Source organism: Cervus elaphus, chromosome 27 (genome assembly GCF_910594005.1).
Source record: "Cervus elaphus chromosome 27, mCerEla1.1, whole genome shotgun sequence".
In the NCBI taxonomy this organism is placed as follows: Eukaryota; Metazoa; Chordata; class Mammalia; order Artiodactyla; family Cervidae; genus Cervus; species Cervus elaphus.
The window spans coordinates 7713095-7737547 of record NC_057841.1 but is presented as its reverse complement, the minus strand read 5'-3'; the positions used below and the strand labels follow the sequence as shown (position 1 = coordinate 7737547).

Genomic DNA, 24453 nt, shown 5'->3' with positions numbered 1-24453 from the left:
GTTCCCACAATTAAGTTCACTCTTCTTCTCCCTGAAGTTTCACATTATAACGGATGCTTCCTCATGGTTTCCTGAAGTGATAGGGCAAAAGAAATCATCTGAGAATCTCCAAAGACAACTTTCTTCCAAGAGACTATTTAATAATTATGCAATGGATTTAAGTGGCTTCTAAATGTTTTCTATTAATAGTACAAGTTTAAATTCTAGTTTTCTGAGCAAACATGTCAGAAGAGTCTCCTTAATTTGGTTCATTACAAACCCTGCAAGTGTCTAGTCAAGGGCCCGACTTGTCCCTCTGCTGAGGGGCAAAGGCATCTGAGTGGCAGGCATTCTGCCTTGTCTAGTACTGTGACAGGCACCCCCGTCCTCCCCAGAAATCCTGCCTCCCCACCCACAAAGGTGGGCCTCTTCCAAGGCACAGGGGCCTCCTCATGGTCAGTGTCGGGCCTCTTCTCGCTCAGGCATGGACGCTCCTGCCCCTGGCAGCTCTGTGTCTGAACCCTACCTGGCTGCACTTCCTTCTCCCTCATTTCTCCAGAAGCGTCGTCACCTAATACTACTTTGACCTCTTTTGCATTTTTACTTTTTCTTTAAAGAGTGCGCATATTTTCCTGCCTTTGCCATGAATGCCTAATCACACACACATTTTTATTTTCAATCTTGCTTCCTCCCTAAATCTTAGGTCCATGTTTCCAGCTATTTCATTTTACTTCAGGACATTGTCTTTTACACATGTGGATGACAGTAATGGTGAGGATGCTGGTGGTGATGATGATATGACTGTGATGGTGATAATGATGGTAAAGGGGATGCGGTGATGACAATGATGGTAATGGACAAGAGATGGTGATGCTGAAGGTGTGATGATCATGGTGATGATGATGGTCGTCATGGTGATAATGGTGGTGACGATGACATCATCAGAACCTCACTCTGCCCTGGACAGAATCCCTGACTCCAGAAAAGATGATCATTCAGAAGATAATTCAGCAAGAGAAAGAACAAACCCACTCTAATAAATCTGCACATCTCTGAGAAGTAAATACACTCCAGGGTGGGAGGCAAATAAACAACAACAAGCATACGTATACACACACACGACACAAAGTGACAAGTGCCCTGAAGAGAAACGTGGTCTGGCTTTCAGCACAGCGGGTCCTGCAGGGCAGAACCTGGGGATGGCGAGGGGGCGGTCTCCTTCTCTCCTTGCCTTGTCCCCAGGCTGCTTATCTGAATGGCCACGCCCTTCTCCTCCAGCATCCCTCCTTCCCTCCCTCCCGGCCTCCCCTGGGGAGATGTCATTGCTTTGGGCTGGATCGCTCCCCCTGCATCCGCTGGTAGACACCGCCCCCCCAGTGTGACTGGAAATGGGGCTTCAGGGATGTGACTGGGGAGACACACCATGAGCTCCTGGGGGGCCCTGACTCAACAGGCCTGGCGCTCTTCTGAACAGAAGGAGACACCAAGAAAGACCCGCCCCGCCGCGTGGGGACACAGCGAGGAGACGGCCGTCCCCGAGCCAAGGAGAGAGGCCTCCTGAGAAACTGCTGGTCCTGGACGCCCAGCCTCGACTGCAGACAGCGAAGCCTGCTGTCCCAGCTGCCCGGTGTGCGGGTTCTGAGCGGACGAATACAGTGAGTTCTCCGTCTGTAGAAAGGTGGACGGTTCTAGTCCCCCCAGCAGAGGGCCCGGGGTCCCCGTCGTCACCCCTCGGCCTCTCTGCCCCAGGGGCAGGCGGCCGTGAAGCCCGGCCATCCTCGCCGCCCACCGGCCTGGCCCCCCGAGGTTCCCCCGCGGGAACCTGCGGCGGGCCGGTGGTCTCTCCCCACCCCAGAGAAGGCTCGCGCGTGGCCCGTCCAGAGCCAACAGGACCGGAGATGCTCCGTCACGGGGGCGGCTCACCCTTCCCCTCCCATCTCGCCTCCCGGCCCCCGGCGCGGACCACGCAGCGAACTGTGCTGCCCGGTTCCCTGAACCTCCAAGGATTCGAGGGCTCAGTCCCAGCGTTTTTGCAAGGAGCACCATCCACGTGCCCTGAGACCCGGGCCGTGGACGCCTCAGGCCTGGCCCTGCCCCGGCCTGGTCCCGGGAGGCAGAAGTCCCTGGAGCTAGCGCGGGACCGGTCCGCAGCCTGCGTGTCCTTCCTCCACCCTGGGCCCTGGGACCCCAGCCTCCCCCCCCCACCCCCTGCTCCCAGGGCCTGAGGTCTGTCTTTCTTTCCACGACCAAAATGCTTCCCACAGGCCTGATAACCCATCTGGCCATCAGCTGGCAGGGTGGCCTCCTAGGAACGTGAGTAAGCCCGTCTCTGCCCACAGCTGCGTCCGCCTTCAAGGGCTGAGCCCCTGTGGCCCTGCTTCCCCGCGGCTGGGGGGAGGGGGCGGCCTCCTGGGCTGTGCGCAGGGAGGGTTTCCCTCCAGCTCTTCGTCCTTCTGGCCCTCAGCGTGGATGTGATGATCATCTTTCTGGCAGAGGGACTGTGTCCTCAAGAGCCCGGCCGGCCTCCCGATGCCCTCATCACGACTTGGCCTCCCTCTGTTTGCTGCACTTGTCGGCTTCTGAGATTTGTTGCTATTGTTGTTCAGTCACTCAGTCATATCTGACTCTTTGCGACCCCATGGACCGCAGCACACCAGGCTTCCCTGTCCTTCACCATCTCCAGGAGCTTGCTCAGACTCATGTCCATTAAGTCAGTGATGCCATCCAACCATCTCGTCCTCTGTAGCTTCCCCCATCTCCTGGTCAGTATTTCCCACATCAGGGTCTTTTCCAATGAATTGGCTCTTCACATCGGGTGCCCAAAGTACTGAAGCTTCAGCATCAGTCCTTCTAATGAACATTCAGGGCTGATCTTCTTTAGGATGGACTGGTTGACTCTCCTTGCAGTTCAAGGGACTCTCAGGAGTCTTCTCCAACCTCACAGTTAGAAAGCGTCAATTCTTAGATTTGTGCATGTGTCATTTTGACCACTAAGTGTGCCCCCAGGAGAAGATAACAGCTCTTGACAGACGGGCGCTCGGCCCGAGGCAGCCTTGCCTCCAGGGCACCTGGACCCGACCGGAGCCCAGCAGGCATGAGTTACACTGGGCTCAGAGGGAGGAACCCCATCTCACTCATAGCCATGGACTGGATGCCCTCCATGCCTTCACACATCTTCACCTCAGCATCCCCCTTGCCAGGCAGCAAGCCCACTGTCTGGCATGCAGTAGGTGCTCAGTACTTGCATGCAGACAAAAATGATGAATAAAATGTGTGAGTTTGAAATGGGGGTTACTTTACATTCAAGTGTGGCCCCCATCTGCCATCTAGTGGTGGGAGCAAGCAACTTCGGGAGGACAAGCTTGGGAGGCCCGGCTAGGATGCTGACCTGCAAGGAGCAGCGTGGGTACCAGGGCAGGTCCCCCCCACCCCCACCCCTGCCCCAGCTTGCGGGGAGGAGCCCTGGGGATTCCGCCCTGGGGGCCAAAGCTGGCACCTGTGGAGGGGGGAGGGGGAAAACTTTGAAAAGAGAGCAAACTAAACGATGAGACCCAGTTAAATGCACGTGAAGTTTCCAGGGGTCCAGCAGGGAAGACTGTGCCAATATTCGAGGTTATGCTTGGTACTCTAGTGGGACAGTCTGTTTTGCCCCCAATTTTGCAGGGATCAGATCCATGGGGAGCTTTGACTGAAAAATATAGGAGCACAGCATTCTGTGTTTCCTGAAGGAACACACAGGCAATGGGGAAACATTCAAGTGAATTCAGAAGAAAGAGAAAGAGGGAAGACAGCACAGAATAGGCATCAGAGAGATGCCCGCACGACGCACACTGTCTATGAAAGATTATAAAGATGCACTAAGACTGCACACTCCAAGTACCTGCGGGTGTGAGGGGCTGGGGTCACGTGAACCCTCTGGACCCCCACCCCCAACCTCCTTCTGGTTAAACAAGAGTTTTAGCTGACATGGTCTCTGGGGGTTTTACGACCCTCAAGTTTCCCAGGCAGATGCCTAACTAAAACCTTAATGTGCATTCATGACAGGTGTGAACTTTTCAGATTTCCTTGAATGGTTTTTTTGTTTCCATAGGAGTCATTCCAAACCCAAAGGCGCTGATCCCGGTTCAAACGCTACATGATTCATTAATACGTTAGCCTGCGCCTGGGTTACACGGAACGCTAACAGGACTTCCAGAAAGGATCCAGGAGACGGGAGGGGGCCTGCCATGCTATGAGCTGTGAACTCCCTGGCACTAGGCGAGTCAGGCTTGAAGGTGGCCAAACACAGCATCATGAGCAGGCATCAGGAATCACTCGCTGCGATGAGCCATCGGCGTTTTAGTAAATCCCGGGCATGACTTGACCTCAGGCTGCACAGCCAGCCATGAGACGAGCCAGTCCTGTTCTTGGGGAAATTAGCAGGAAGCGATGGAGGTTCAGAAGGAAATGGCAACCCACTCTAGTACTCTTGCCTGGAGAATCCCATGGACGGAGGAGCCTGGCGGGCTACAGTCCATGGGGTCGCAGAGAGTCGGACATGACTGAGTGACTTCTCCTCACTTTATGAAGGTTCAGAAGCGGGCCCTGCCTCCACACCCCACACCCCACTCTGAATTCACGGCCTAATTGCTCCCAGCTGTGGGGGTACCTCCAGGGCATCCTGACCCACCTGCCATATGGGGCAGGCACTCAGACCATCCCAGGGCAGGAGCACAGACCCTGGAAGTCCCCACCCCTGCTCCCTGCCCCCCACCCCACATCCACCCCGCCCACCACCCACCCCGCCCACCACCCGCCCCCCACAGAGCACATCCAGACATCCACCACCTCACTCCTGAGAATAAGACTAGGGACCAAGACCCAGACTCTGGGTGACGGAAAACCAACGAGGAGCGAGGTTTTGGAAGAAATTCCACTGAAGGATCAAGGAATATAAGGAATGCAACATTCCTGCTATCGTGGTTTTTAAAAATACATCCCTTGGAGAGGCACACTGAAGTATTTACAGTTGAAATGTCATGACGTCTGGGAATTACTTAAATGATTCCAAGTCAAAACAACCATGACAACAAAGTAAAAGATATCAACACAAGCTGGCAAAATGTTGTCATTGTTGGATCTAGATGATGAATATGAATGAGTATGTGTGTGTGTGTGTTTTCTATTTTAAAAAGTTAGAATACATATAGAATAGGAGGAAAAAACAATTACAGTATACAACTATAAGGTCCTGGATAACTTGCGTGCGTGCATACTAATTCGATTCAGTCATGTCTGACTCTCTTTGACCCTATGGACTGTAGCCTGCCAGGTTCTTCCATCCTTGAGATTCTCCAGGCAAGAATACTGGAGAGGGTTGCCATGCCCTCTTCCAGGGGATCTTCCTGACCCAGGGATCGAACCTGGGTCTCCTGCACTGCAGGTGGACTGTTTACCACTAGCGCCATCTGAGAAGCCCCCTTGATAACTTAACAAGAGACAATTCAGCAAAGGTGGTGGTGGTATTCAAAGCTGCAATGGGGAGAAGTAAAGTGGCCATGGACTATTTTTTTAGGAAGATTGACATTAAAAGACAAGCCATGATAGATGAAGACAAACCAGAGGACCAAGGGTGGGTTTCATCCATACTTGGGGGTGGTTTTGAGGAAGCGGATGTCTAAAGTATGAAAGGAAGAACGAGAGAAGGAAAGGCTGATTCTGGGCGAGCTTGGCTAATGGTTCTGTACAGAACACACTTGAGCTCACACTCAGAAATCAGTGTCCTGATCCCTATGTGTGTCTGTTCTTAGCTTACAGGAAGTCAACCAAGAGAACCTTTGATCCCTCTGAAATACCATCCCAGAAATGCAAACCCTGTTCTGATTGGTGATGTTCCTCCATCTGTCTCTTGAACACGGGCCATGTATCTATACTCCTGACCTGGCGGACAGCTGCCCTGGCCCACGGATGGGGGGATTTCAGTGCTTCGGAAAGACGGAACATGTCGTAGGAAGGTCATATCCCTACAGGCTGCGTGCAGGGCATCAAGGCAGAACAGAGCGGTGATCTGCAAGCCACTGGCCGTGTCACCTGACTGAGTGCATCACCTTCTCGGATCTTCTACTTTTTTTTTTTAACTTGTTAAGTGGGGCTAATAATGCCTGCTTTGCAGAGCACTGTGAGGCTTGAATGAGCTAAAAAATAGATGAAAACTTCTACCTCAGTTCCAGGCACACAGACGGTCCTTTTACACAGGTTGTTGTTGCTATTGTTCTGGAGTTACCTCGAGACCAAAAGGAGCGTCACCTAGACCTAAACTGGGACGATTCACCTGTGCAGAACTGCCTGGCCCATGTCCTTCCTGGCCTTTGTCTTTCTCAGCCTAAAAGGTCTCACCTTTTCCGTCTCATGTTCAAGCTTCCCCTTGACACCTGGATTGTCTACCTCTGGCTTGTCTCCGGTCCTTGAACTTGAAGGACAACGGACACACACGGGAGCTAAGGAGAGATGCCTGGAGTCTACACAGACGCAGGCTGTTCTGCTGATGCCGGGTTCTGTCAGCGTCTTCCCCCGGTACATGTCATGGATCTCTGCCTGAAGCCTCACTTTGAGTTAATGTCATCAAGGGATAATTGACAATGATCCCCGTCCCTTTCCTCTGTCAGATCTGACAAGTCAAAATATGTTCTGAACGTTCCGAGGGGCATTTCTCAGAATGCATCTCCTTAGGCTTTTCCTCGCTGAACCTCACGTCACTTCTCTCCCTCATGTCAAGATCTTCTCACAGATGATCCCAGTCAACTAAGGTTTGATATCAGATGCAAATTTCTTTATTAATTCCAAGTCATTACCCCAGTCATTTTACAAGTTTGTTTCCAGAATTTCAGGCGAGTGCCTCCCGGTTCTGGGGACACGTGGCATTTGGTTGATTTCATGAGCTCCTCAACCTCTCTCCCCACGGACCCCATCCTACTTCCATCCACCCCCAGAGCCTGTACCCTTCTGGCTCAGAATTCGTGTTGACATCTGCCTTCCTCCTCGACTGTGAGATCGCCAAGAGCAGGTGCCATTTTGCTCCTCTTTCTATGCCGGTGGTGAGGGCTGCACTTTGGCTGGCTCTCGGAATTTGTTGAATGAATTTATAATGTCAAAAACTTTCTGCACAACTTCTACAGTTTCAGAGGAGCCCGAAGTCAGATGAGATCTGGTTCCACCTGCCTTCTCTGTGCAGGGACCCTGGTCCTGCTCCCCTCACTCCAAGCTTCTGCTTGACCACTCCAGGGTCAGTCTGTCGGTTCAAGGAGCAGGTTGGCCCACTGTTAAATGGCCAGACTGAGGGTCCTTCCACCTACCTGTCCCAGGTTTGCAATGCAAGATCCAGAACTCAGTTTCTCAGGGCAGACCCCCGATCACCTCACAGCCACTCGCCTGTCTCATGTGACACATACCTTTCTTCTCTGAAAGAAACCCCCTTTGGGTCTCCGTGACTCCGTCCTGGAAATGCATCGTTTGTCTTTGCCACTCTCTAAATGTCATTCCCAGGACTGAGCGGAAAATAAGGAGCCTGCAGAGGCACAAAGGCAGGTGGGAATGGTGCTGCTTGTGACCTGACCACGCCCTTCTGTTGATGAGCCCCAGGACAAGAAAAGGAGAGCGTCCTCTGGCCATGATGAGGTTGGAGCTGTCAGCAGCCGAGCTAGGGGTTCCCTGTGACGCCCTACTCGTGGCAGATCTGACATCCCATTGGGAGAGGGGGCTTGGACTGGGGGGCTCTCCATCATGTCCTTTTTAGTTGAAAAGAGAGACAGAGAAAAGCGAGGGAGAGAAAGAACATTCTCAGTGCAATCTTTGTTTTACTCTATCTTTCCTCTTCTCATAAAAGGAATCAGCCGGAGGGCTGTGACAGTCACATGCTCCCAGATTCCGGATTCCTGCAGGACTCCCCACCCTTGCAGCTGCCAGGTCTGGAGCACCAGGTCGGCAGAGAGGAAGTCAGACAGTCCAAGGACTTGGCAGACAGACAGACACCAGGGCGCTTCACACTCCCTCTCAGTGTTTTTGCTGATCTCTTGAAGAATGAAAAGTGGAAGTATTATCGCTCAGTCGTGTCCAACTGTTTGCGACCCCATGGACTGTAGTCCTCCAGGCTCCTCTGTCCATGGGATTTTCCAGGCAAGAATACTGGTATGGGTTGCGATGCCCTCCTCCAGGGGATCTTCCTGACCCAGGGATCTAACCCACATCTCCTGTATTGCAGGCAGATTCTTTATTGAGTCACTAGGAAGAACACCTCGCGTTTTGAAAACACAAGATTGAGAACATGAGTAGCAGACCAGGAACGCACCACTCTTTTCAAACAGCAAGCCAGTGAGGCGGAGAAAATCCCGTCACGGCGTGGTGGGGGGCAGGGTTTGTCTTGTGTATGTGCAGCTCAGCCACGTTTGCCTGGAGCAGCGTGCAAGGCCAATCACAGACGCCGTCAGCGTTCAGACGCTGTCTGCCACCTTGCTCCCACCGCCAAGGAGGACATCCGCGGGCGTGTGGCGGGACACACACGTGGCTCTTTGGTGACCAGTGGATGGACAGAGAGAAAGGACAGCCCTTTTCCTGGAGGGAAGAGCGCAGCCACGCGTAGGACACCCCAGGACGGGGAAAGTGCATCTGGTTTGAACCCACGGAAGTCACACACCCACGTTCCCTGGGGGGGACTCGCCTGGTGACACCCGGGCCTGTTCCTGCCCGTTTCACACACCAAGAGGGAACACGCTGCCTCTGCATTGAGAATCGCACCGTCTCACCAGACCCAGCCACCTGGGGGGACGGGGCTCTCATTAACCGACTCACAGTAAACTGAGTCCCGATAAACTGAGATCCCATGCAAGGTTCGGGTCTGATGTCTGCAAAACCTAAAGACTCTCTGAAAGCCCCTCAAACTCATTTCTACCCAAGAACGTAGGGGGCACGAGGGGGCCGTCCGTGACTTCCCCCCGCCGATGCCCCCTTCACTGTCCAACCTCGACTTTCTGCCCTGACAGACGTGAAAGCCATGTTCAGGTTCCCACCCTCCCTGCCTTTCCCTGCCAGCTGAGACATCAGTCTTTTTCACTTCAAAGCTCAGGTTTATCTTTCCACATGTAATTCTGTTAGTGCATCCGAGGGCCCCAAGTCCTGTTTCTGCCATCTGAGCAGCGAATGTACTGCAAGTCGAAGAATGCTGTATTTGGTGTCGGGGAATGAGAGATGCTGGGGGAGAATGAGGAACACAGTCACCTCTAGAAGAGAGAAACAGTGTGCTTGCCCTGGAGTCCACAAAAAACTTGAAAAAAAAAAAATCCTCTGGCCATCTTAGCACCTTTTTAGATGAACCATCTTGTGGAATCATCCCCAAAACTCTTCTGCTTATATAAATCAAGAGCAATAACAGCTGGGTTTGTCTTCAGCCAAGAAAAATTTCCAAACGCTAGACCCAGACGGGCTGTCAGACGACTTAAGCCACCTCCTGAAACAGGGGAAAAAGGTCTTTTCAAGAACTCAAGAACTCCAAGATGTTTTTATTGATTTCAATTTCCAATAAAATGAATATGTCTTATCTAAATATTTTTATCACACAACTGAAACATTGAATTATTTTTTTCAGAAATAGAGTTAAATACATCAATCTAGTTACAAATTCTAATATAAAGAGTACAAAATATAATGTTATAAATTGTATTTTAAAAAAAGAAATACAAATTCTGTGGTCTTTTGCATTTTACTGCCTCAAAGCAAAATTAGCAAAGTTGAAGAATGAACATTTTCCCTCGGTCATTCCACAAAGACACGCGTACGGGGGCACCTGAACCATCGCCTGAAGTCCCGGCCTGTTGTTTTCCTCTCTCTTCCTTTCTGCTCTGCATATAAAATGTCCTGTGATTTGAACTCACGCAGGTGAGAAGCAGTGGAACAGCACACGCTACTTCAGACCTGGAGACATTTGGAAAGTGGAAAAGCAAACTTGGAGAGACCCAGCTGTTTTCTGTGCATTGTTCAGACCGCCCGGGGCGGGGCGAGGAGGGGGGCGCTTGCCTGTTTTGAAGACGGAATGTGGGTGAGGAGAAGCTTCCTGTGAAAAGCCAGGAGGCTTCTGTGCAGCTGTGACCACGCTCTAACTAGACCTGCCACCCTGCAGGCCACGCTCTGACTCCTGGTGGACAGAAGGTGCCCAAGCCCGTACCAGGTGCCAAGGAGGCAGCAGAGGCCTCCTCACCTGCGACCTGCATCCCAGAGGATGCAGCTGGGTGACAGCTCAGAGAGCGCGCACGTCCTGGGGCATCTGTGTACAACCTGGGACGGAGCGTGCAGATCTGAAGACGCTTTTGACATCCTGGGTGCAATCCAGGCTCCCTCATGTCACCAAAGTGGCCTCTGTCATTCTCAGGGCCGTTTCCCAGAGCATCTTCACGAAAAGGAGTGTCTTTCTTGGTTTAAAGGTAAGTAAGTAGCCATGGGGAGGCAGCTCTTAAAGTACCGAGTACTTCTCAAAGCCTAGGAGGCACCATCCCCTTGGCTTGAGGATCTGTACTGTGTCATAGCCCAGGGGAAACGCATCTGTCTGAGATGGCCCCAGGCCTCCCAGGAGCCAAGGAAGAGAAGAGACAGGACAGTGGACGGATGCCCAGAGAAGGTGCTGAACGGCTGAGTTTTCAGAAAATACAAATGTTCATTCTTCAAGTTAAGGAATAAGAGTGAATAACCTGAAAGACCTCTATAAGCTCATCATTTGTGTTACTTGGGCTGGACGAGAAGGAAGCGGCGTGAGCCAGAAGGAGCAGGAGTGAGACCAGCAGACCAGGAGCGCGGGGCGGGGGGAGACACAGGGAGAAGCCGCAGTGCAAGACCAAACCCTTTATTGTCCAGGTTACATCTGACGCCAACACTGCAAGATCCTGTCGAGAAACAAGGAGACAGCAGATCGGGAGAGGTAGTAGGAAGTCTGTAACAGTCAGAAGGTGACTTACAGGAGAGACCACGTGGAAATCCTCATTCAAGAAAAAGCGAATCAAACCACATTGGCTAAATAAATAAGTAAAACACAAATCATATTAAATACTATGGTCAAACTGACATCAACGCATGAGCAAACCCATACAATACTGATGATCAGTGGAAGAAAGGAACCATAGTCAGGCCCCAGACGGCTTGTCTCGGAGGCAGCGTCCTCAGAGGGCCCCTCACCCCCAGTCTGCTGAATGAAGTGAAAACCTTATTTCTGTGCTCCAGGCAGAAGCAGTATTCCAACTGGCTCGGGCTGTGTGTCCGGCCAACGGGGCCCCAGGACGCACCCCTTCCAGCAGGCTGCCCACAGAGGGGCTCCCCGGATGCCGTCTGTGGCTCCGAAGGTGCGCACATAGGCAACTCCTCCGTGCCACGTTGGGTACAGAGCTCCTTTAATAACTAAAACAGAAACAGCAGGCCCTGGACTGTCACCCTTCACTGTCAGCCAAGAAAATAAAAGCCAGAAAATGCAGAAATGATCACTGTGGGGAGACTACAGATGTGATCAAACGTAAGTCGACAGAAAGGCATTCTGATTCCCGGCGTGAACAAAGGAATGTGTCTCTGTGGCTTTGTTCAAAGTAACTTGACAGGACAGTCAATTACAGCCGCTGGTCACATCTGCACGGACATCCCTAATGACACCAACACGACAGGTCATTCTGGAACATATCTGGTGTAGGAATATCAGGAAAAAATAAGTAAAAAAGTTATATATATATATACATACACATATATGCATATATATGTGTGTGTACATACATGTATATATATTTATAGATATAAGCTAGCCAGTTACATTGCATCATTTGCAAATGCTGCAAAGTAACCTGAACCGTCAAGTAATTTAAATTCAGTAACAAGTAGAATCCAGAACCAAACATTAACTAAGAACAACAACAATGACAATAATAATAATAATAATATAATTCAACAAATCATTAGAACAGGAAAACCACACTTTAGGGTTTGTATGTGTGTGTGTTTAAACAACTCTTTGTATCAGAAGCCCATTTCTACAAAAACTGCACTAATCCATTACTGTATTAAGTAAACTGTTGCTCTCACCAGTATTAAAGGTTAGGATAATTTCTGTACATGTAAAATTATTGCTTTTTTGAAAAATATATTTAGCATGCTTGTTTTAATCCGTTTCCTGCCTTTACAAAATTTCAATTAAAAAAAAAAAAAACCTAGTAAAGCTTTTGCAAAAAATTTCACAGAACATTTTCATTCAAGGCAGCAGTAACTTGTGATAATGCATAAGATCACTATGTGCAAAAACCTGAACGTCTCAGAAACCCCACCATCACACACAGTGTCATGGCGATGGGAAAAGAAAACATTTATCTCTGCGGAATACAATTTTAACTGCATACACTGCAAGGTTTAAGATCCTTTCTTATGGGCCTTAACCCCCCGCTAAAACTTGCCTCTGTGTGACTGAGGAAGAGGTATATAAAGCCGCCCCCACCCACGGGCCTGGGGGCCTCCACGCTCTGGGAACGAGGGGACTCATGAGTGGAGGCCCCCAAGCCCGAGAAGAAAAGACGCCTACTTGCTGGGACAGATGGACAGGAAGGCGGGAGTGGGGGTGCGGGTGCAAGAGGGCCCCAGAGCGCCAGGACCCAGGGGTGACCTGGCCCCCCACCTGCTCCAGGGGTTCTCCCGCTGTGACTCAAAGGGTCCAGGTCAGGGGTGGGGGGGGGGGGTTCAGTGGCTAGATCATTTGTTAAGACGGGCAGTCTTCCGTTGTAAGCAGTTTGCAGAATGTAGCCCTGTTACCAGAAGGTCCTGAGAATAAACAAAGCCTGCTTTTCTTAGTGTTCAACTAGCACTCTTTCCCAAAACACAATCTAAGCCTTCCCACGGCCGTGTGTTCTCTGTCGGGTTCACTGGGCACAGATGGGAGCGGAACACAGCTGGGACAGGTGATGGGACCCCTGAAGATGGAGGACCTCGTCACCCAGCCCCCCGCCGCCCCTTCGAGCCTGCTCCCACAGCACCCGAACACCCGTCCTGCCTCTTATTTACTATTTGAGATACGCACTAAGACGCGGAGAGGCCGGGGCATCTGTCCGCACCCCACCCCCTGCCCCCCTGCCGTCGGTGCCGACGTCACCCCCACGGTCCTCCAACATCCCGCATGGCTGCTCCAGTCCATCCGACACACACGAGCATCTTTCCAGTGTCTCGAACCTGTCTTGAACGATACAGATGCTCTGTATTCCTGCCGTGCCTGCCAACACCTCGTTTACTGTAAGAAAACATGGACTACGGTTGGTGAGCACATGGATGCGTGTAGAATATCTACATATAATTCTAAGAAGAGCATCTTCGCCGATGTTTAGACACGTGACAAGAAGCCCCCCTTCAGCTTCCGCTCCGGCGGGTGGCTGCAGGAGCCGAGGTGGTGTCCGGCCGGGGGGTCTCCCACGGGGCAGCCAGGATGGCTGTCGGGACATGCAGGGGGGCTGCGGACGAGGTCACGGCGCCGGACAGACCAAGTGTGTCTCTAGGTTCCCTTTCTGAGAGGCACTGTGTGGACAGCATCTGCGTTAGAATGGTCTCTCCCCTGGAGGAAAAAAGACAAGAGAAAAGCTCATTTCTGCCTTCCGGTTTCTAGGCGCATTTGTCTTCACTACTTTCTTAGAGTCACCCAAAGCGCAAACAATGACCATCACAGAGCCTCCGAGTCGGCCGGCAGACACACCTGGCTTTAGCTGTAACTCATGACGCACGCTTAGTTAACTTATATGCAGAGTACATCATGAGAAACGCTGGGCTGGAGGAAGCACAAGCTGGAATCAAGATTGCCGGGAGAAATATCAATAACCTCAGATATGCATATGACACCACCCTTATGGCAGAAAGTGAAGAAGAACTAAAGAGCCTCTTAATGAAAGTGAAAGAGGACAGTGAAAAAGTTGGCTTAAAACTCAACATTCAGAAAACGAAGATCATGGCATCTGGTCCCATCACTTCATGGCAAATAAATGGGGAAACAGTGGAAACAGTGGCTGATTTTATTTTTCTGGGCTCCAGAACCACTGCAGATAGTGATTGCAGCCATGAAATTAAAAGACGCTTGCTCTTGAAAGGAAAGTAATGACCAACCTAGACAGCATAATAAAAAGCAGAGACATCACTTTGCCAACAAAGGTCCATCTAGTCAAGGCTATGGTTTTTCCAGTGGTCATGTGTGGATGTGAGAGTTGGACTATAAACAGAGCTGAGCACTGAAGAATTGATGCTTTTGAACTGTGGCACTGGAGAAGACTCTTGAGAGTCCCTTGGCCTGCCAGGAGATCCAACCAGTCCATCCTAAAGAAAATCAGTCCTGAATGTTCATTGGAGGGACTGATGTTGAAGCTGAAACTCCAATACTTTGGCCACCTGATGCAGAGAGCTGACTCATCTGAAAAGACCCTGATGCTGGGAAAGATTGAGGGCAGGAGGAGAAGGGGATGACAGAGGATGAGATGGTTGGATGGCATCACCGACACAATGGACATGGGTTTGGGTGGACTCCAGGAGTTAGTGATGGACAGGGAGGCCTGGCGTGCTGCGGTTCATGGGGTCGCAAAGACTCGGACACGACTGAGCGACTGAACTGAACTGAACATGATGCACAAGCAGGAGGAGCTTGTAATGCCTTCCAAGGCAGCCTGGGCAACCCCCAGGGATCTACAGAGAGGCACCGGGCGGCTCCAGTCCGCACACAAGAACAGCAAATCCTAGGGTCTGAACCAGCTCTGGAGAAAAGGTTGAAAAGATGGACCAGAGGAGGATTCAAAAAAGCAATGCTATGGGGCCTTCCCTGGCAGTCCAGTGGTTAAGACTCGGCGCTTCCAATGCAGGGGCATGGGTTTGATCCCTGGTTAGGGAACTAAGATCCCACAAGCCATACGATGTAGCCAAAATATATTAAAAAGAAAGAAAGAAAAAACAAGGAAAATCTGAGAAAATCATGGTCAAGAGGGACTTAGGGAGTCATGACAGTTAGATGTAATGTTGTATCCTGGAGGGGATGCTGGAAAAGGGTCAAGGACATTAAGGGAAAACGGAGGAAATCTGAATCAAGTATGAATTTCAGTAAATAATAACTTTTTATTGAGTAAACTCTGGGAGATGGTGAAGGACAGGGAAGTCAGGAGTGCTGCAATCCATGGGGTCGCAAAGAGTCAGATATGACTTGGCAAGTGAACAACAGTTCTTTTTAAAGCAATGCTCTGTAGTACAGAGTAGGTTTACATGTGAATGACAATTCCAGAACAGGGTTAAATTTGAGGGCCATATAAACAAACAGTACAACACTCCCACAGATCTGTCAGGACCTGAGAGAATTCCACTCACTGCCCTAAGTAACGACTGTGCTGGAAAAACGGAAGGGGTGTTCTAAAGTCATGGGACCTGCAAGACGGAAGTGAGTGTGAAGGTGAGCCCCAGGTTTCAGACAGGCTCTCAGACGATGTCTGAAGCATTACTGTCTGAACAATGGAGCTTACAATCTGAAGACAACACAACAGGGCAAGATTAATCTCACTTAACTGCATTAACCTTCAACTAAAGTCTCCATGAAGTAAAGCCAACAGCTTGAAATTAGCATGCACACATAAAATGCAGCACTCATGTGAAATTCTAACTGCTTTCTGGCTATGCCTGCAGCAAGCCTAGCAATAAGTTCAGGAGGAAGGTCCGGTTGACATAATGAATTAAATGCTTCTCTTTAGTTAACAGTTTCAGAAAACCCCTATGGAAAGCTCTGCATTCAGATGTCCAGTAGACATCTAGTGGAAGTCAGAAAGAAACCAACAACATTTTATGCGGGGCTGGGGGCTGGGCACAATGGTATGAACAGGGGCTTATTTGAAATGTAGGAAGCAGTAACAGAATGAGAGAGGTGATAAAACTTCCTTAAGTAGATGGTAAATTTCCTGCAGCAAGCTCAAAGTGGAAGTCATTCAGTCACGTTCCACTCTTTGCAAGCCCATAGTCCATGGAACTCTCCAGGCCAGAATACTGGAGTGGGTAGCCTTTCCCTTCTCCAGGGGATCTTCCCAACCCAGGAATGGAACCGGGGTCTCCTGCATTGCAGGTGGATTCTTTACCAGCTGAGCTATGAGGGAGGCCTGCAGTAACCTGAGAAGGATACCTTGTATTTTTGCACAGCGACATCACACAGATAGAGATCCATCTCCGATGGCGTTCATTCAAGGAAGGAAATGGCCTTTGTGTTCACGACAGAAAGATGGGAGTTATTGCTGGCTGTTAGGTGACTGGCTTTGAGTGTTTCTAGGAAGTAACTGTACATAGCAAACAGACTTGCCGGGGATTCCATAAATGGGTGAATAATGTGTATGAACATGAGTGTGTAATGTGTGTGTGTGTGTCTACAGTTTTTAAACAACACAGACTTCTCCCCAGGCAGCCCCTGGATTTCCCATCCTGTGGACCAGAATTCACAAACTTGTTCTGGGAGAAGGAAAAAGGACCATTAGAGGAGAAACAGGAGGATGGCCGTGTGTCCTTAAAGGACTAAAGTTTCACACTGCAGGCTCAGAAAATTTTTAAACTACTTATTTTGGGAGGACTGCAGAATCCAACCCAAATAACCAGGGTGTTCAATTCAGTCCACAAATCTCGAGGCTGACATGCCTGCTCTTCCTGAATGAAGGGATGTGTTCAAATAGCATCTCACTTTTGAGAGAGTCGTTTTCACATCCTGACTCATTGGGACCATCACCTTACTACTCAATGCGGCAGGCCTACAGGGTTTTTTAAGAAATGAACACAATGCATCTAAGCAATCAGACGCTGTGGAAAAGGCAGTCATAGGAGAAAGCAGTCACAGAAATACTTAAACTAAGTGGACACATGATATCTGAGCACAAACGGATTGTTCTTATTCTCCCACAAAGAACGAGTCATCAGAAAATGAGAAGCCTGCTCTTAGAAAATTTGGCTTTTCTCTATGGCAGCTGTGTGATGTGTGGGTTCTTCAGTAAGACTGAAAGAAACATATCTTTCTTTAAGGCATTTCAACGTTCTAGGGATGAATACTGACTTCTGGAATTTGATGAGACCTACTTTTTCACCCCTTTTGTCTTACAAGGTAGAGGAATGCATATGTGCTCGTGTGTGAGGGTCAGTGACAGACACACACAAGTGCTGGTGTCCCCAGAACATGCAGGAGTCTTCGGGGCCCCAGACGGAAGTCAGTCTGCACACGAGGCCTGCCTTAGACACGCGCGGTGATGCTAAATGCGCCACGATGTACACAGAGTGTCTTGCTGAGAAGGACCTTTCCCAAGAAGCCAACAGTACTCTGCGGCCCCCGGTGTCACAGGTCACTTCGGATAAATCACTAGTTACATTCACGACTTCGGACATTATGCTATGTTAATGGAAAAATGGATGCTGTGTTTCAAGAGCTTACATGAGTTGGATTTACATGAGTAAGAAATTGCTGAGACAAATCCTCTGAATTTGGAAATGTGATCCGTGATACAGCGAATCTAAAAGTGATACTGAAAACAGACGTGTGTGCCTGCTCGGTCGCTTCAGTCCTGTCTGACTCTGTGTGATGCCATGGACTGTAGCCCGCCAGGCTCCTCTGTCCACGGGATTCTCCAGGCAAGAACACTGGAGTGGGCTGCCATGCCCTTCTCCCAGGATCTCCCTGACCCGGGATCGAATCCAAGGCTCCGGCACCTCCTGCATTGCAAGCAGGTTCTTTACCCGCTGAGCCACCTGGAATGCCCACGGGAAACACATAAGGGCGCGTGCTGGGTCACATCCGCCTCTGTGTGGCCCCAGGGACATAACCCATCAGGCTCCTCTGCCCATGGGATTTCAGGCAGAATTCTGGAGTGGGCTGCCATTTTCTGCTCCAGGGGATCTTCCCCACGTCTCGTGTCCCCTGCACTGGCAGGCGGGTTCTTTACCTCTGCGCCACTGGAAACAGACACAGAGAATCAAGTCTACCAGCCACACCATTTCTCCATCGTTTGCATCAGAACCTCCGCAGCTAAAAATGAGACAAATTATGTTGTCATTTATTTTATCATTTCTCTTTATTTTGATTAATGGAATTATTTCTCCAGCTTAACTATTTCAAAATAGCATTTAGAATAGTTAAGAAATAAACTATTGATCATAGACTATAAATTCTGGCAAGGAATCCAAACAAATCAAAACACCAGATTTCATATTTCAGAAAAGACAGTCTGGTCTCTGAAATCCTGAAACCAGGGGAATGGAAGGAGAGTGGGTTAATTTTTCTTGGTTTTAGACATTACTTAATTTCTAACATTTCACAAACAATATAGTGGAAAAACACAATTTCTCCACAACATTAAAAAAAAAAAACCCTACTTTTTTCTCTAACATGCATAGCACAATGATACCAATATTCAAGCATATTATGTTCAAAAGTATTCTTTCTAATGATTAATTTTGACAATGACTCTATGGCAGAGTATTTTGAAAATGATGATATGCATGAATCCCTCCTCTTATATAAAGTTTTGCTTGGAATATTAGCTTCTCTTATGATCAGAATCATCTTCCCAATACAAGCACAAGCAGTGGGTGCCTTCCCTCCCCCGGGGCTGCAGAAGCTCACTAGTGAAGCGGGCTCCTCAGGGCCGGGGCTCAAGTCCGTTTACAAGAAATGCCAAGGAACGGGATGCCTACAGAATCGATACTATGCCCAGGAACCAACTGTTCAACACCCTACTGTCTCCTAACCCAGACCTTTAACTCCTAATGAGTCAGCAAACCTCTCCACCCCACCCATGAAAGGAACATGCTGATGAAGACACCCATCTGGGATCTCAGAGTTTCAAGTGCAAGCCTGTGTGTAGGGCTTGGTCAGCACGCGTGCAGAAAGAGATCACGGCCAAAGACACATCAAAAGGAAGCTCTTTCAGGCAGGGCGATGGGAGAGAGATGGATTGGGAATTCAGGATTAGCAGGGGCAAACTATTATGTATTATGTGTGGGGTGCATAAACAAGGTCCTATAGCACAGGGAGCTAACTATATTCAACATCCTGTAATAAACCATAATGGAACAGAAGAAAAACTAACCTGCATGTATGACCTGGTTCAAAAAAAAAAAAGAGGAAACTCTTTCATTCCTCCTCAAGTAACTAAATTAACTGAATAAATCTATTCCCGCATCTGGATATTATGACATTAGGATCATCCCACATAGAAAATTCAAATATTATCTCAGCAAAGTCAGTGCAGCTGCTGTATGTGGTACAGACCCAGCGGCCGCCCAGCAGGGTGGGGTCCACCAGGAAACCAGGAACACATCATGCCGACGACCCTTTCCTCAAACTCAAATAGTTCTCCTATTCTCCCTTTAAGGTGCAAGTAGCACAGACGAAACCAGAGCACTTCCGAGCACACTGCCAGGTACTGACGAGGCAGGAAGGCGGCAAGAGAGGAAGCGGCCGAGACGCTGGGCCTCTGAGCACAGCTGTCCCTGAGGGGCGCGTCCACACGGCACCGCTACGCGTGTCTACATGTCCACACACATGTGCACCACATACGCATGGTCCCCTCACGGCCCCAGCTGTCCAGGACGACGGCTCACTCCTAGGAAACGGACAGCCGCTATCGTGCTGGGCGTGCAGCCTCCGCCGGGCTCAGCGCACCGTCCTCAAGAACTTTCTCAGTGAGCACAGAAGCGTTGCCGCTGTCCTCACGTGACAGATGAGGACACTCAGGCGGAGTTCACCCGCCCGAGGGGAGACCTGGGTTACAGCCTCCTACTCGGCAACCCAGTACCTTAGTAACTCATATTACTGAGTCGCTTGGAGTTGAACTGGCTGATCTTGGCTGCTCCTCAACGTTGCGAGCTATGAAATATTCATATGTCCTCGACCCAGATCGTTCTTGCTCTCCTCCACTTCAAACCCACATATTCACCTGCCAAGAGGCATCACCAACTTGAATTGAAGGTCGATGGGAACAGATTTTGTCTGGCTCCTCCGGCCATGTTCCAGGCGCTGGGACAGGCTCCTCTAGGGAGCTGCATAGAGCCAGAACCCGGGTCCGGTCCATCCCTTCCCTGCTCCCCGCCACATTCAATCCCCGAGTTCCTCCGCCCCCCGAACGCCCCCACACCCATCTGTTCCCCCAAGCCTCTCCTGGGTCTCTCTGGGACTCCTCGAAGCCCCTCCAGAGCCGGGCTCAGTCCACTGTCCAGAGTCTCCACAGTCTGTCCCCGACCCAGAGCAACCCGACTCACCATGGACCCAGCACTGATGACATCAGCCCCACTCAGGGTCCCCAAGTGCACTCGGGACAGATTTCCCGCATCTCAGCCCTGGGACCCACGCCTGTGTGTGTCTCCCCAGGCTCCTGTGCCAAGCTCCTGCCCACCTGCCCAGCTCTCCCCTCCAATGAGACGTCTCCTCCGCCTCTGGGGGGGGTCTCTGCAGGGGGCACCCACCCTGCTGTGCTCCTGCCCGCCCCACACACTCTTCTCAACGCCCCAAGCCTGGGTTCCGGGACCCTCACCCCATCAGAGTGGCATCTCTAAACCACCCGCCGGACCTCAAAAACTGTAAAAGCAGGAAAGATGTTTCCCTTCACCTCTAACATCCTGATTATTCTCCACCAGGAAGGCAGAGCCTGGCACACAGGAGGGGCTCAGTTAATACTGTTAATGAGTGGACAAATGATTATCATTAAACTGCATTCCCAAATACTGTTTCAGTTACATAATTCAGCATCTATGATGTACATCTATAAAAGTGCATCCATTTTAAGTGCTACATCAAATAACTTCTACATGAATACACAGTGTTGTATGATTTTTTTAAAAAATCCCTCGATCCACAGCTTCTAAAGCCCACAGGAAAAGAATATGATTTAAATATTAATTAGTTAATGTTGGCAAAGCAAGCTCAGCATGAAAAAGAACATGATTGACCAGTATGATGAGTCCCCTTCTAGACATAAATAACTACAGAATCACTCTATGAATCTATATTGTATCTTAAATCTAAGATAGCAACTGTGGTTTTTGTAAACAATGAGCACTTCACCTAAGGAAGAACACTGAGATGTAAACCAATATCTACTATTGCTACGTTTTGCAGTTACTCTGGCAGACACGTCTCTATGAGAATTCTAAAATTCCAAAGTACTCTAAAGAAAACGGAATTTCCTTCAAGTACCAGAACATCCAGCAATTAACCAACGAAAGCTACTGTGAATGTAAGGAAGGACAAAAAGCACTTTTCAGAGGCCATAACCTTGAATATGCCACATCACGAGTGTGTGTACTCAGTCCTGTCCGACGCTGTGACCCGCCAGGCTCCTCTGTCCATGCGATTTCCCAGGCAAGAATACTGGAGTGGGCTGCCATTTCCCCAACTCTAGGGGATCTTCCTGACCCAGGGATCGAACCCAAGTTTCCTGCATTGGCAGGCCAGTTCTTGACCACTGAGCCACCCAGGAAACCCATAATTAACACAGAATGAATTTAAAACACAGTCTCAGTGATTTGCCTTGTTGATCTATTTCTCCTATGACAGAAGCCTCTTGCAGAGACTTAGCTAGAATTCGCATGCAGCTAATAAGCTGCTGTGTGTCCCTGAAGAACCTCACAGCACTGTTCAAAGACCCAGCCAGTGCTTCCCCGCCAGCCCCACCCAGTGCTCGCCTAGAAAAGCCACACCTTAGGGGGATGAACAGGTCACCTGCGTCTGCAGGGACGCTCTGAACTGACTCCACTCACTCTGTCCGTGTGCAATTCTCCAACTATGGCATGGCCTCGCTGCTAATACAACCCGCAAACATCATAGTGACTCCTGTCGAAAGGGGGTTTCACTTCTGTTAAAAAGGAGAGCGTGGCCCAGTTTGAGCTAAGGTCACGTATGTCCAGAGATCTTTTAATTCAGCATTCAGATGTTATTTTTTTTCATAAATTGTGACAGCATCCTGCAATAACAGCTTTTCATTCTAAAACTATGGGTTTTATTAAGAGATGAGGCACTTACTAAAAAACTACAACAAAGGGCAAGGCATTCTGTCCATGATGTATGAAGAGAAAACTTTATAAACAACAAACAGGGATTCTGAAAACTGGATAAGAACGAAACCAAAGACGCTGATGAGGTCTGGTCGCAGGCTCTGGGGAGGGTTATTGCACACTCTTCTCTTCCTGAAAAACAGGCTGGGTTCCTCTGTACCTCTGCCACCCTGGCCGTTGTCAACGACCAGGAATCCCACACGGGAACAGCAGGGCATCAGAATGGACCTGACCGCCTGGACGGGATCCTGGATGTGTACCTTAGCGGCAAGGAAAACCTTCTTCATTTACAAAGGGGAGGTTGTGGCTACAGAATCTTCTCGGGCAACTGATGAGAAAGCATGACGGTTACAAAGAAAACGCTTGTGGGAGGACAGAGGGTGGGCTGACGTCCCGTAAAGGGACACAATGGAGAGGAGCCTGGAACCACGAGGTCCTGGTCCAGGGTCACAGGGCAGACCACTGAGGACCGCACAGGCCTCCCGACCTCAGCGCTGCATGCCGAACCCGAGGCACCCGCGCCCAGGAGGCCGCCACGCTCTGCGGACGGAACGGTTCCCATACGGAGGCCACACGTCTATGTAACTCAAGGCCTATGCACATGCACATGCGTGTATATGCATTCTGGCCGAGTTGGTGCCATGCGTTACAAAGAATAAAATCAGGACAAGGGTGAGGCCACGAGAGACCAGACTCGGCAGCAGGCTTCTTACGGAGCGATTCAGAAATGCGGTTCTGAACTAAAGACACCGCAGAGGCGGAAAGGATGGACCTGAGCCGGGCAGACAGAGGGAAGGGAGGCGGGGAGCAGCGCCTGGGTCTGGAATCTAGAGACCCGCACAGATGAACTTCTGCACAAAGCAGAAACAGCGTCCCAGGTGTAGAAGATGGACATGTGATACCAAGGGGGGTGGGATGAGCTGGGAGACTGGGACCTACAGGTATGCACTGTTGATACTATGTATACAACAGGGAGCTAATGAGAAACTGCTACACTGCCCAGAAGCCACCATGTAACCGGGCTCTGTGGTGCCCTCTGCGATGGAAATCCAGAAAGAGGGGATATACGTACGTGATTCACTTTGCAGTGCAGTAGAAACCAACACCTCAGTGTGAACCAATGACACTCTGATACAAATTTTTAAAAATACGATTCTGAAAACAGGAGGGGAAGCATAACTTGGTCTCAAGTCATAACTTCCAGGGAAAACGTCCCAAGTGGAAAAGTCTGACTTTTAGAGTTTTTCATCACCCTCAACAGGACCCAACGCAGCTGCATGGACCACCAGCTGCGTCATTCACAGCCCTGGGAGCTTCTGGGACTGTCAGTCACCCCCGGACTGCTCGGCAGGGCTGGGTTCCGATTCAGAGCAGCAAAGAGCTACTTGCACACCTGGTAAAACACAGCGTGGAACCCTGAGGACCACGGTGACACCCATTCCCAGCTACCACGTGAAAACCCACTGCCCAGGAGCGGGGAGACCTACTTGTTTGGGGGCGTCTGCAGAGGTGGCGCGGGCGTCAGCACCTCGGAGGCCGTTAGACTCGAACAGCACTGCGGGGACAAGGACACGCGTCAGCAGGCGGACCCGAGCTTCCCATCACCCGGGACGCGCGCCCCGCACAGACCAAGCACTCGCCCGCAAAGACGACGCCAGCCCAGCCTGTGGCCGGGAAATAGCAATTTACCATGACACTTATGCTAAGTGACTGAAAACGCTGCCTGGGGCCTGTGGCCTTTTTAATTCAGGCTTCACCACGCAGCACCCCACCAGGGACAGCATTAATTAGCGGGGCGCGTGCAGAGCCCCCCCCCACCACGCAGCCCTGTCACTGCACATCAGACCCTCCGGATGTGGATACACCGTCTGTATCAGAGGGGGCACGCGGGCCCGCCGGGGGGGGGGGCTTGCAGTGTCCCCACCACACACACGCACCCAGTGCAGGCCAGCTCTCTGCTCACAGGCCAAGGAAAGGTGCCACTCAGCGCCGCCCGGTGCCCAGGCCGGCCGCTGCCGGCGAGAAAAGAGCCAGCATGCGTCATGCCCACAGACAGCTCAGCTTTCAGCGCGTCCTGGTGGCAGCATGCAATTAAAATGCAGCGTTTGCAAAACAGACTCATCTCCGATCAAACCACAGGGCACTTGGATGCAGAGGCAAAGCCTTTTCAGGCGCAGGGGCTTGATGGAGAGTTTAGAGCGTGACCTGCGCCCCCCACCCCCGACCGGGGCCAGACCCCGGGAACGAGGCTGCATCCCAGGAGCCGGGGTCCGCGGGCATACCTGTGTGAGCCCGCATGTGCGCCCGCAGGTGGCTGGGCTGGTGGAAGCTCTTCCCACACTCCACGCAGATGAAGTCTCCCTGGTGGGCCTGCGTCCGGAGCGTCCCTGGGGGGCGACGCAGGTG

General features: G+C 50.6%; 1 protein-coding gene across 9 annotated transcripts in view; it reads right to left on the bottom strand.

Moving 5' to 3' along the window:
• Positions 1–9489: 9489 nt before the first annotated feature.
• ZNF516 (zinc finger protein 516) overlaps positions 9490–24453 on the bottom strand; it is a 99235-nt gene continuing 84271 nt past the window's right edge. For 7 of the 9 annotated variants that reach the window (XM_043888731.1, XM_043888730.1, XM_043888727.1 and 4 more), the window contains exons 4-6: positions 24330–24434; positions 23535–23602; positions 9490–13567 (exon numbers count right to left, since the gene is read on the bottom strand). In XM_043888731.1, the coding sequence (XP_043744666.1) occupies positions 13508–13567; positions 23535–23602; positions 24330–24434 (233 nt within the window). In that variant the 3' untranslated portion in view covers positions 9490–13507. Of the gene's footprint in view, positions 13568–23119; positions 23203–23534; positions 23603–24329; positions 24435–24453 lie in introns of all 9 variants that reach the window. The other 2 variants (XM_043888732.1, XM_043888733.1) reach the window with 2 other exon arrangements.